Below are 12,829 nucleotides of genomic sequence, written 5' to 3'. Positions count from 1 at the left end.
TCTCCTATTCATGAATCCATGATACACCAGAGTCTCCCGTTCATATACACCAACGAACCAAATATCATAAGACAAAGCTGTGTATAAATAAATATTTGAAGAGACCCTCTAACTTTGGTGTTAATGGAAAAGGTAAGCAATCAGCTCACATAGCTTTGCAAGTCAGGTCTTTGATCATTTTTCAGTTTCATTTTAATATTGTGTTTCGACTTTCGACCTCAATACAATGCAAATGTGGTAAAAACAATTTTTTAAATTTTAAGCATCGTTTGTGTGGGGATTGCTCTTGCGCAAGTTATGCTTTTCTTACAATAAGTTTCTTTATCAACTGGAGTTTGTTTCTATAGGAATCATTTTACAATATATATAAAGAAGACAGGGTAGAAAAATAGGGATCAACTTGCGTCCTATCGAGAAATATGTTAGTTGAAGGTGAAACTTCTACTGCCCCTTTGATTTAAGGTTTTTATGTTAATTGATTTATCGTGTGTCAGTAGATTGATTGTAAATTTCGATGGTTATTAAACTTGCAATTGAATGTGATTCAAATTGCATTAAGGCTCTGTTTGGCATCGTGAAATTTTATAGTACCTGACCCTGTTTAGGCTATGTATAATTTGTGGTGGATACCCCAAAAGTAATCAGTCTGGAGACTGTTTGGTCCCTCAGATTTGTCTGGTACTATTCTTCATTTTTTTTTCCTGTTTTTTTTTTATCAATTCTCCAAATTGAATGAAATAACATCAAATTTTCTAGAAAAAATAACCACAAATCAACCGAAAGATAACCAGGATTGGTAATTTCAAAATGACAACCAAACTTTAATTCAACATAATCTCCCTATTACTTGAAGTCCAACAAAAAAAAAATTGATAATTCAAAACCACTGCACTAGATTGTGAAGATAGAGAGAAGATTGAAAGTATAAAAAGGATGAAATTGTGAAGACGGTTCTTCTTTGAATACCCAAATTCTATTTATGGTACTGCTTTGGTTTTTTGTTTTTTCAAATACACAAAAGAGAATATGGTGGGAGTTAGAACTTAAAATGGAAGAAGTGACAAATAGTTGCGGTGGTCGGCCGAGATCGGAATGGAGATGGTGGAGAAGAAGAAGCCATAGAGTGGGTGAAGAAGAAGGCTTTCTTCTCCAAGTTCTCGTTTTTTTTTTTCCCCTCTCGCGTGATTAAGTTGAATGAATATCGTTATCTTACCTTTCCCAAGAGATAATATAATCCTTGTTATCGGGCCATTTATGTTCTCCTTATTCATAAGTTGTGGCCCATATTTTGAAAATGGACTGGACCAAACAACTAAACACCTTATAAGGGGTCTTATACATTATACAGGCTACCCAAACCATGCTGCCAAACAAGCCCTAAAGCAAAATTTGATTATATTAAATCACTAACAAGTGAATGCACCATGAAACAGGAATAGAGAAGTTAAAGCTACGAATTCATTGGTAAATTTAGCCTTTTCTTATACTAAAAACAAGCAATGTGTTTAGAGGAAGTACTTGGTAATATTGAAAATGAACTAAGTTACATTATTTGTTTTTGGCGACTATTTCTCGGATTTCTTTGGTTGAATTCAATTCTTCTAGGTCTAGCACTATTTTTTCACTTATTTTACATTGTTTTATAACTTTCAAGTTGCAATAATGTGGCTCTCAAAGTTGCAAAGAATAATAAATAGCCAATTAGGTTTATTATCGATTGTTTTTTAGACGTAGGAATGGACAATTCTTTTCCCCTTTTTAAGTAATATGCATGTGCATTTGCTTTCTCTTGCTTGCAGTATGGTTTTGCAAGGAGAGGATTGATCGAGAAGAAGTCTTTTCAAAACCCATCTCAAGTCTTCTAGTTTGCAAGAGCACAATTTGGGGTTTCAAAGACATTATGTAGTGGAAGATGATAGTCTTCAAATTTTGTTGATTCAAAAATCAAAGGTGAAAATTTTGGTTTCTTTTAGAATAATTACTATTTAATTGATTTTGATTTTGAATTTTTCCATCTCTGATTTGTTGTTAGGGATATATATATATCAAGATTAAATTAAAGTTCTTAAGCTTATATTGTTGCGTTGGTTATATTGGGGGAATAATATATAAGTTCATTGGTTCTAAAGAAAGAAGCCAGTTAAAGAAATGTTTGTGATGTATTATGAATTTAACATATAGTTAGATTATAAAACTAATGTGTTTGGTGATGAATGAAATGTGTGAGGACTGCTGCACTTTTTTGGAGTAAATTTAGTAGATGGGATCCACCCGTAAGTATCAAATCTAGGTAATGGTCAGTGTATTATTAGGCCAGACAATGATTGTGAAGCATTATGAAGTGTATTAGACATATCATATGTATAGAGTTTGTTGACGTGTCCTTGAAATCCTTTCTTTTACTAAAATTCTGTTAGTAAATGATGACCTTGTACTGTTCAATATATTTTTTGAAAAAAATATGACTTCATGAATTAATAGTGTGAAGGACTAAATAGCACAGATAAAACAAACAATGACTTGGTACATATGCTTATTGATAGTGTATAAGTATCATGTGTTGCAACCTTGGATGCGATCGATTTTGATTGATTGGGCAGTGAGTCAGTGACTCGATAGAGCACCCTGGAGAAACCTAAATTGTGAAAATTATTTAGAAGGGCATGATTTTACGTTGGTTGACAGTTGTATGTATGTTCGGAGAGCTTCATTGAGTACTCAATCAGAGTTTGATAGCCATTAGCACAAGGGAGTATAACCTGGGTTTGATAACCATTGCGTAAGTATGATAGCTCAAGTTCTGCTCCAAGTTCTGAGTCTCCAATCTCATCAATAGCTCTTGGATTGATCCAAGTGTTGTTTCTTAATTTCCTAATAAAAAAAAAAAAAAAAAAAACAAAAAAAGAACAACATATTCCTAACTAATTGTTTTTAATTTTCAGGTGGGACCTTCTCTTTTTTAGGAATGGATGCTGAGGATGCACATTATTACTTGCTTTCAGGGCAATGAGATGGTTTCAAGCTAGGTATGGATATATTTTATGAATGAATCATGTCTAGAATATTTGGGTCATACTTAACAGTTCAGTTAAAAGTAATGTGCAAGATGGAAGACACGTGTATAATTTACGTTTGAAACAATTCATTAACTACATATTAATTCCCTAATATTAAGCTTAGTGAAGTGTGTTTGAATATTATATGGTGTGTGAGTATGTGTTGGCGGTGTATGACATTGTGTCTAACACATTTTCATATTGTGTACTGAATGACCTTGAAAGAGTTAGATAAGTGACTAACTTAAGTATTAATTGTTTTAGTTGCATATTGGTTTTAAAGTTGCATTGGGCAATTAGTTCTAAAAACTTATATTTTGCTCTACACCAATGAATTTGAACATTTAGTATCTAACATTTTCATGAGAACCCTCCTTTTGAATGCAAGTTTAATCATTTGCATATACTTGAACCATTGTAGGTTTTGCTGACAAAGGGACAAGGCTATTTATATAATAGTGTCTTCAATCCCAGAGGAAACCAAAGACTAGCTCTTATTCTCTCCAAGACCCATCAAAGGTGATAATATTTAGTTATACTTATCAATACGAGTGCTACTTAAGAGTACTCTCTTAAACTGGTGGTACTTTTGATATGTAGAAAAATGTTGGATTAATACAAATTGTGGTGTTCAAGTTTTTGTCGAACTTTTGTTCTGCTTAATTGATCATCTATTTACTCAAATTCGGTAAATATATGAAATTATGCTAGCTTCTATGATATGTGTGACTGTGTTAAAGAGCTACAAAAGAACCTGTGAGTTGGTTAACTAAATTGATAACAATGAAGCGGGAAAAGAGGGAAAGAATTGAGGAAGTCTAAAGATGATTACCAAACATACTTAATTTAAGAAATATAGAGAGAGATGGCAGAAACAATGAAAATTGTTTTTACTCAAGTTCTCTATTACATTTGAACTCAATTGCATTTATGTTCGCAATAACATGGTACCTTGGCAATTGAGCAACTAGTGGCAGCATGTTTTAGGAGTTTTGAATTATCCTAACTTGCAAGGAAGTAAAGATTGATGCTCACATCTTAATTAACCATGGCGTTTCATCATTAGGTATTGATGTCTCTCTAATAAGCTGTTTCATTGGTAGTGTTGATGTCATTCTGACTATTTGTTGGTCGGAACCCCATAGTATTTGCTGATGTTTCTTGCTTTCTAGATATATCACCGTCTCTTTGTAAAGGAGCTCGCTTAAATAGTATGATGAGAATAACTTGCTCCATCTATAATTTATCTATGATTATTTTCAAAACGAGTTCCTTCAACATTTTGTCAAAATTATATGCTTTGAAAGCACATATGTACTACCTCTAATGAGATCAATCATCAATGTCTACAAACTATGAAGAAAGTGAAATATCCGTCAAGTTTCTTTCCAAATAACCCAACAACTAGATTTTATGTTAATTCCATTCCATTAATGCCAAAATAATTTTCATTTTCATGGGAAATTGTCCAAAAATTCTTATTCTCCTTCTTGATTCTTCGATTGGAAAAAGCACAAAAATGCCAAATACCTAAGAACACAATTACATCTCAAATTTTTTGTGGGACAAAGTTTTTAAAAATGTAAATATGGCTTGAGTGGCGTAGCCATGGTCTAAATTCTAGTAAATCTACATACTAGCTTAGCTACGCGAAAGGGCTTCATTGACAGGGATCTTATGTTTCATAATATGCGTCTTTTGTCATACTTTTACATAACAAATATATTATTAAAGCAGATCGATTACGAACTTCAGTGAGTTAATTAAAAATAAATAAATCGGAGAATAACTTGAAACTATCCATTTCCTTTCACGGTCGTTTATCAACATGCCTCGGTAGCCCCTTCGGAAAACAAGTACCGTACCTGAACTCCAAATGACACTCAAAGCATGAAATGGGGTGGTTTATCATTATAATACTGGATACTTTACAATTGTTAGATTTAGGGCAAGAAGCTAGGTGAAAGGCTGATACTTTCCACATCTCCTTACCTTTGGCGATCTATGAATGCGCACATAGACATCAAAATTAGCTGAAAATACTAAAGATCACAATATTATTCATTGACATGGCGAAGCATCCAAGGAGGCATGAGAGTGGTAGGTCGAGCCTGAGGCTCACGTCCTTCGACTTCACCGCCATTGCTTCTTCCTTGATATGGGCCACTGTAGAACATACGCAAAACTGACTTAATTAATCGTCGGGACATAATTTTTAGAACCCAAAACTATAGAGTTCAATGAAAATTTGTTTATTGATAAAACTCAACTGGGGTTGTGTAATGCATGTGAAAATGCCATAACAGATTGTGTGTTTGTCCGTGTGTGCGTGCATGTGTGATAGACAGTGTGCATCAAGGTTACCCAATGTTTAGAGAGGGGAGTGTTCCGAGTGTCTGTGATAGGAGGAAGGAAGGGGAGTTTTGCCCTTGAATTTGTTGCTCCCAACGTGTCTGTTTGGCTAGTTCTTTCTCCTTCTCCTTGAGCTATATCAAACAAATGTCTTCTCTTAAAACGTTATTTCGCATAATAATCAAGTAAATTGAAGTATAATAGATTTTGAAATAGATTACCTTTTTCCCTAGCTGGTTATTCTGCTCCTCCAGTTCCTTCCCCTGTACAAACACAAAGCAAAATGATACAGACATGAAAATTTCAAATTATATATAGATATGCATGGCTTCTAATCCCTAATAATCGACTAATTTATTGGCATTGCTAAAGTCTCGACGTGACATTTTTATTCCAAAACAATGAGAATTTTTACAACAGAGAGGGTTCAAGGCTCAATCACGCACCAGTTCACCTTTCGTAATAGAAAATTTATTTCTAGTTTAATTCACTTACTAGGATTTCCAATTGTTGGGCCACTCTTACAAACACACACACATAAAAAAAAAAAATCAAATCGGCGCATTTAACAGTCTGAGACAGCCTAGACTAAACAAGATATCTTCTATTTGAGAAATGGAACAATTTGGGAGACCCTACTTTGTGTGAAGGTCCTACAATATTGTAAGTCGTCATCGATACATATATACATTATTTACAAAGGATCTTTCAGAATAGACCGTACTTATCTAGGAATTTTGTGAATAGTAGTAATGCATGGGCAATGAGCAAAGAATGTTTGCAAAATTTTTAAGTTCAAACCTTCTTCTGAAGCTCGGAAATGGACTCATGGACGAGTTGGTTCTGCATGACCAAAAGATTTCTCACATTGAATATGTAATTAACTATTAAAGAATTCCTGTTGAAATTGTGACTCAAGTAATTAAATGATCGAACCTTTCTTGATCTTATCTGCTTCAGAGCAAAGTCAAGCTGTTGTTCCAGATTCTGGAGTTCTTTAAGGCTCAACTTGTCAAGGTCTTCTCCCATAAAATGCCTACAATTATCAAACCAGAGGTCAGTTTCACTTCATATAAATTTCATACAACTGCTTAGTCTACAAAATCATTAGAAATGAAATATGTACTCTATACCTTTGATTTTTCTGCAAAATCTCAACTTTTGATTTAAGTTTGGCATATTCGAGAGACCAGTTTCCCTGGTGAGCCATGCATCATCCATACAACAAATAATATTTAATGGAAAGGACCGGCCATAACAGTACATAGATTAGAACTTTCATTTTTCCAGACTTAATGCCTATTGCCTAATAAATATCTGCAGTCTCAATGTAATACCAAAAGTACTGACAATATGGAGCAAATTTAAACCTGTGAGTCGGGCTCAGATCCAATAAGTTCCCTTTCTGCAAAAGAATACCTCTCATACCGCTCAAGAATCCTATCCATGCTGTTACCATAAAGCAATCAAAATTGATCAAATTTGGTGAGGTTCAAGTATCTTTTAGTCGTATTAAATATATTTCATTTGAGAATATTACAAAAGAAATGTAGAAAAAAATATATTAAACATGCAATCACAAAAACCTCCCTCGCCCTTCCACCAACAAATTTGTACATTATATTGGCAGGTCCAATCTGTTGAATCGTAGCAGCTATAAGTATATATAGCAAAGATAAAAACCATAATTAACCTTTCCCATATCTACATGCCTCACACGAGCCCAAACATACAACTTAGTTACATTTTTTTTTTTTTTTTTGATAAGAAACTAACTTAGCTACATGAATGTGCTGCAAATTGGTGTGTGTTCTGGAACGTTCCAAGTGTCCCAAGAAATAGGGCTGGTAATCAAGTAGAGTTGTTCGTGAGTAACTCGAGCTCGGCTCGTCGAAAGCTCGACTCAAACTCGTGTGCACAAGAGTATGAGTCGAGCTTGAGTTTAATTTAAAACACATTCTAGATAGCGAGTAGTTTGAGAAGCTCGCGAGCTACTCGAGTCGAGCTCGAACTCGAGTAACTCCCGAGCTACTCGTTTTATAAGTCCATACGTAATATATAATTTATAATTTATATGTTATTTTATACTTTATACCCAACTATAATTTACAAATTATATTAATTTTAATGTTTTATGTACATTTTTTTCGAGTTTGAGCTCGAGTTCAAGTTCAAACGAGCATAACTGAACTCAATCTCGAACCTGAACTCGAGCTCGAAGTGCAAAACGAATCAAGCCACGTTGAGTCCGAGCTATTAGTAGAACTAGACGAGTCGAGCTTGAGCTTCAATATTAAGTTCGAAGGCGAGTTCGAGTCGAGTTTCTGCATGTGCGAGTCAAGCTGGAGTATAGCAAAACTCGACTTGGATAGCTCGATGACCAACCCTACCAAGAAACGTGTTGAAAAAAAATAAATTAAAACAATAATAAATTAAAATCTTTAATATTTTAAAAAATCTCACCACCATCTACTGCACAACAGTACTTTATTGAATTTTTTGTGCCCGTCCCTCTTCTTCCATTTTTCGATGCCGGTTTTGCCACTGATCTTTTATCATATGGACTATTTTACCCCTTACCTTTTTATGACTTTTTTGCTCCTATTCTTTTATGAGAAAATCTACTGTGCGCAGGAAAAGAGAGTGGTGTAGTCAATCAAGGCCACTCATCACAGTAAAAGGTGCGTGTGTATTGAACGAAGTATTGTGCAAGGGCCCAAATTCATGCGTACCGGTGCAGCAGGCGTACTCTAGAACTGCTATTCTTTTTACGTTTGTTTTGCCCCTATTCTTTTATTATTATACTTTATCAAAACTCACAAGGTGCGTACATGAGACCAGTAAAAATGAACACTTCTACTCCTAGAGATTATTTCAACCACCTTTAGACATTATCATGCTCGATCAAGTGCCACCATATAACCAGTAACTCTTAAACACTACTACACCTTTATCCACAGGCTTTATTGGATTTATAGCCTTCGTGTACTCTTAAGTTTTTCCAAAGAAACTAATGGCAACACTGTAATTAAACTTTGTTAAATTGCCCTAAACATTCAACAACTCATTTGATCTAAGTTATATAGACACGCCATATTTTGAAAATAACATGTATCGGATAGTATCTATGCATTAGTGTCGGACACATATTGTATGTGTTATATCTCAATTTTTGAAAACTCACCATGGCCGACTCTTCATATCTGTGTCGACACACCTATTTATGTCAATGTAACTTAGCATTTGATTTGATGATTATGTATTGCATGAACATCACTTACTCTGGCATTGTGATAGGATTAATGTGTGTAAAAGGGGCTAAATTCCGACCCGCCCAAGGCACCAGCTGTTTGGTATTAAGTGCGAAGTGTACGGAAACTTATTTGTCACCTAATTCAATAACCCCGTGGCGACTCATGCGTGCGCTAAGGCTATCAATATATCTACGCCCAGCTGACATTTGAGCTAAATCACCGCAAGTGGGAGGTTTCTGCGTCTTAGGTTTGGAGGCCAACAACAACTTTATGCTGGCCTGGGCCGTCAGGCCAGTACGTGATTGCGCCTAAAACGTTTATGTTGCTCAAGCTCTCTTTAAAAAACTTAGCAAACAGCTTCCGCCAAGAGGAGAATCTTGGGCCATATATACGATCTTTTTGCTTGATGAGCCTTTGTCAGCTAGATAGCTCATCAACCGACCTATGGCGCTAGCCAACTAAAAACTCACACAGAGCATGTCTCTAGTTACCACAAACCAACAAGAGGACCACATCAGCTTGTACAAAAGCTTCTCTAGGGAAACCCCAGGTTGGATGTCATTCCCTTACATTATGATCACCAAGTTTTCTCTTCTCCTCTTGGCTAGCTCCAGATCACCGTTCTATTCTCGGTCTCTCTATTCTTTTCTTTAGTTTCGATCTTCTCCACTTTTTGGTGATGTGAGCAACATCCATGATGTGTACGCGATCACACATTCTACACAACTGTATTTTTTAACATATATCTTTATTTTATTATTATTATTTTTTTTCAATAATCTATCTTTATTTTATTATTGTAGGCCTTAAATGGTGCATATGCATTTTAATTTGATGTCATGACAATAATCAACGCACCTTAATTTTGATCTTAGTTCCCAAATATTTAGCGTGAAAACAAGTTTAAAGGGCCGTATGGTAAAGCTATAATGAATTTTGTGTTCAAACCAATTCTTGCACAGAAGATTTTGACATCAGACATTGTAAAATAAATGTTACCAATCAATCAAACTCATATGAGTTTTTGATATATTGACTAAACCAACAAATGGCAAAAGAAAATTGTCAAAAATAAAAAAGAAATAAGAAATAAGTTTTATTTATTTATTTATTTTATGCTTTAACATATTATCTCGTTTTGATGATATTTCAGAGATGTTAATGCAGGTACGGGTAGGGGTATCAATGGGTTTCAATAACTCGATAACCGACCTGAGCCAAACCGATAAAAATGGTTTGGGTTTTGGTAATTTGGTTTGCCCTCCACCGACTCGAAACTGAACCAAACCAATAAGATATTGGTTTGGTTTCAGATTTGTTCTCCACCGAACCGATATGAACCCGAACCGATAAAATTATAATATTTTAGTAACATTTATGATTAGTTCTATATATATTTATCAATTGTGTGGCTGAAATTAATCAATTTAATTTAGAATTTAATTGATTTTTATAGTTTTCGGTTTGCAATATATCTAATTAGTTCAGTTCGATTCGGTTTCGGATGAAATATAATATTATCGATTCAGTTCGGTTTCAGATTCCCAATTTTCTTATCAGTACAGGTTCGGATTTGCCTAACCACACCCTATTACTTTGTTTCATTCATATATTTTAACCAAACAAGTGTTTTCGTATCCAAAATCTATTAAGAGAATTATAAATTTATAATTGATTATTGGTCTTACTACATGCAATGGTGATGCCCACACGGAAGAGAGTGAGGGTGAATTGGTGATCGGTGGTAAGTTGATCTCGATGATGACCTTCATCAAGTGTTACGGAAATATGATCTAATTGATCATTTTGCCAAGTTTTAATTGCCTCTCAATCTGATGTCTTACTTCTTCTTCTTTTTCGATAATCATTCTGATGTCTTAGTTAAGGATTGATTTGATTTAGAATTAGTTGAGTTTATAATAATCCAACTGAGGCAAGAAGAGATTAATTAAAAATTGGCCTTATATTGATTAGTACATACTACCTATTGAATCTAAATGCCAAATTGTAAAGTACCTCACTGTTTGAAATGTAGGAAACAAGTACTGAAATAATATTTTAGAATTCGAGATTTATGATCGTGAACATAAACGCACAATCACACTATTCCAGGAGTAAATTAGACGCAAAAAGTAAATATATATATAGTGAAAGTAAAGATTTTGCACCATACAAGTAAAACCACTATTTACAAAAATAAATGATCTAGTCGTCTAGATATCTGTGTAAGAAAAAACTATTAATCACCCAATAGTGTAAAGTGTAAACCATCACTTTACATTTCGAATTGAGGCTCTAAAACCCGTAAACAAAACAACAATAATCATATTAATAAAAAAAAAATGAATTATATATATATATATATAATATAATATAAAAATAGTGGATTTTTCGTACAGAAGGCAAGAAAAGACTTGTCATTCTGTCTTCTTATTGCATGTCAAAGTACACAAAAAATCATCTTTAGTACACTCACGTTTCGACCTCTCATAACTCCAAATTGAGAAAGACTGACAATTTGGGTGTTCCTCTAACTTACATCCTTCGCACCCCAACTAGAAATTTGACATCTGTATGAATTTTTTCGGCGAAAAAAGAATCTTTTAAGATTAAGAGTAAAAAGTTCAGACTTTAATGTAACCAGAACTCCAAAACGTGCATTATCCAAAAAACAAATATGAAAATAAGAAGTAGTCCAAAACGGGAACCAACAGGTGTTAATAAATGCGGCATTCCGCATGTTTTCGGGTTACTGACTCAAAACCAGTCTTCTTTTATCCCGACAGCCTCCCTTGGATCGGAGACCTTAAACTCCTCAGTCCTCACTCATAATTAGTTTTAAAATATTACTAAAATCAACAATTAACTAATTGATGAAAATATTTTCCTAAAACGAAATAGCTAGAACAAGCATAAATTGGCCTGGTTTATTTATTTATTTATTTATATTTTTGGAAAAATGAAAGCTTTGAGTAATAAATCATAGAATGAAAGTGCAAGAGCTTTAAAGCAACAACGTACAGCTAAAAACTTGAGGATTTAGTATTTGTGATGGCTTCTAAAATAAATTTGTAATTTCAAGTGGTCGTAAATTATTTCTTAAGAGTAAGAGAATTAACTAGATTTTCATTCCAGAGAATAGAAATGAAAGTTGGAGGGAGTAAAAAAGAATGGAATAATACCCGGAATCAGTAGAGTACTCGAAAAGCTTTCCTTTAGTAGAGAAAACAATCAAGGCGACATCTGCGTCACAAAGAACTGAGATCTCATGAGCTTTCTTCAGTAACCCAGACCTTCTTTTCGAAAACGTAACTTGTCTGTTAATCTTGTTCTCAATCCTCTTCAACTGAACCCTACCTCTTCCCATTTCTTCTAACAAAAAAAAAAAAAAAACCCTAAAGTCACTATAAGTAGATAAAAGACAGCTCTGAGCTGAAATCCTGAATTTGTGGGAGAGTTTCTATACTTGTTTTGATTTTCTCTGCAAGAAATAGAGAAAGGTAAGATTGATTCTATATTTGGAGATGAGTGGGTTTATATACTAAAGCATAAAATAAAAAACCCTGAGAGAAGTAAGTGGTTTCAGATGTGAGATTACAAGTTTTGCAAAACCAGAGTAGTTTACCCAATATGTTGTCGAGTTCTCATTGGTTAAGATGTTAACAGTCCTTATTGTCTCATTTTATGACCACAGGATTATGTCCGTACAAATCAGGAATGAAATCAATTGTACGGAGTGATGACGCATATAGCTCCCACTCCACTAATATAAAGATGATGAAAAGAACGTTTGTTTTGTTTGGTTGTGTTGACGGCGGTGTCACCAGTTTTTCTTAATTGTGGGAAACCCATCTTTATTTTCCCCTTTATTTTGTGGTTGTTTGTTGAAACTCTTTTATCTGATGGATTTGTTGTAACGCCTGCTTGATTTAATTATGGAACAACGAATGCCAGTTTTTTCGTAATTAAATGCCATCTATTTAACATTTTCAGACCGTACTGTTATGTGCAGTAGGCATGTCCCTCAATTAATTGTTTGGCATTAAGCATAACCACTACTGGACTTCCAAACGTGAAATATATGTTGATTGTGGTGAATCCGTGAATGTTACATACTATTATCAAAAAAAAAAAAAGTGAATGTTACATACTTACATCTCCCCATAG

General features: G+C 34.2%; 1 protein-coding gene and 1 long non-coding RNA gene across 3 annotated transcripts; one reads left to right on the top strand and one right to left on the bottom strand.

Annotated features, from left to right (window-relative positions):
• Positions 1–1,804: 1,804 nt before the first annotated feature.
• LOC147521855 (uncharacterized) lies at positions 1,805–3,691 on the top strand. Its single transcript, XR_015194609.1, has 3 exons — positions 1,805–1,950; positions 2,943–3,026; positions 3,478–3,691. It is a non-coding gene; the product is annotated as an uncharacterized LOC147521855 (long non-coding RNA).
• Positions 3,692–4,702: 1,011 nt separating this feature from the next.
• LOC147521854 (agamous-like MADS-box protein AP1) lies at positions 4,703–12,188 on the bottom strand. 2 transcript variants are annotated; one of them, XR_015211008.1, is made up of 9 exons: positions 11,845–12,170; positions 6,779–6,857; positions 6,542–6,606; positions 6,345–6,444; positions 6,210–6,251; positions 5,630–5,671; positions 5,421–5,542; positions 5,049–5,222; positions 4,703–4,921 (listed from the first exon to the last, which is right to left on the bottom strand). XR_015211008.1 is itself a non-coding variant. In XM_086588962.1 (8 exons), the coding sequence occupies exons 1-8, from the start codon at positions 12,027–12,029 to the stop codon at positions 5,114–5,116; spliced, it is 744 nt and encodes a 247-aa protein (XP_086445088.1). In that variant the 5' UTR covers positions 12,030–12,188; the 3' UTR covers positions 4,843–5,113. The 2 variants fall into 2 exon arrangements, 1 of the variants encoding a protein (XP_086445088.1); XM_086588962.1 differs by having other exon boundaries at positions 4,843–5,222; positions 11,845–12,188.
• Positions 12,189–12,829: the final 641 nt, after the last annotated feature.

This window comes from Coptis chinensis, chromosome 1 (assembly GCF_015680905.1).
Source record: "Coptis chinensis isolate HL-2020 chromosome 1, ASM1568090v1, whole genome shotgun sequence".
Classification (NCBI taxonomy): domain Eukaryota; kingdom Viridiplantae; phylum Streptophyta; class Magnoliopsida; order Ranunculales; family Ranunculaceae; genus Coptis; species Coptis chinensis.
This window is presented reverse-complemented; position numbering and strand designations above follow the sequence as displayed.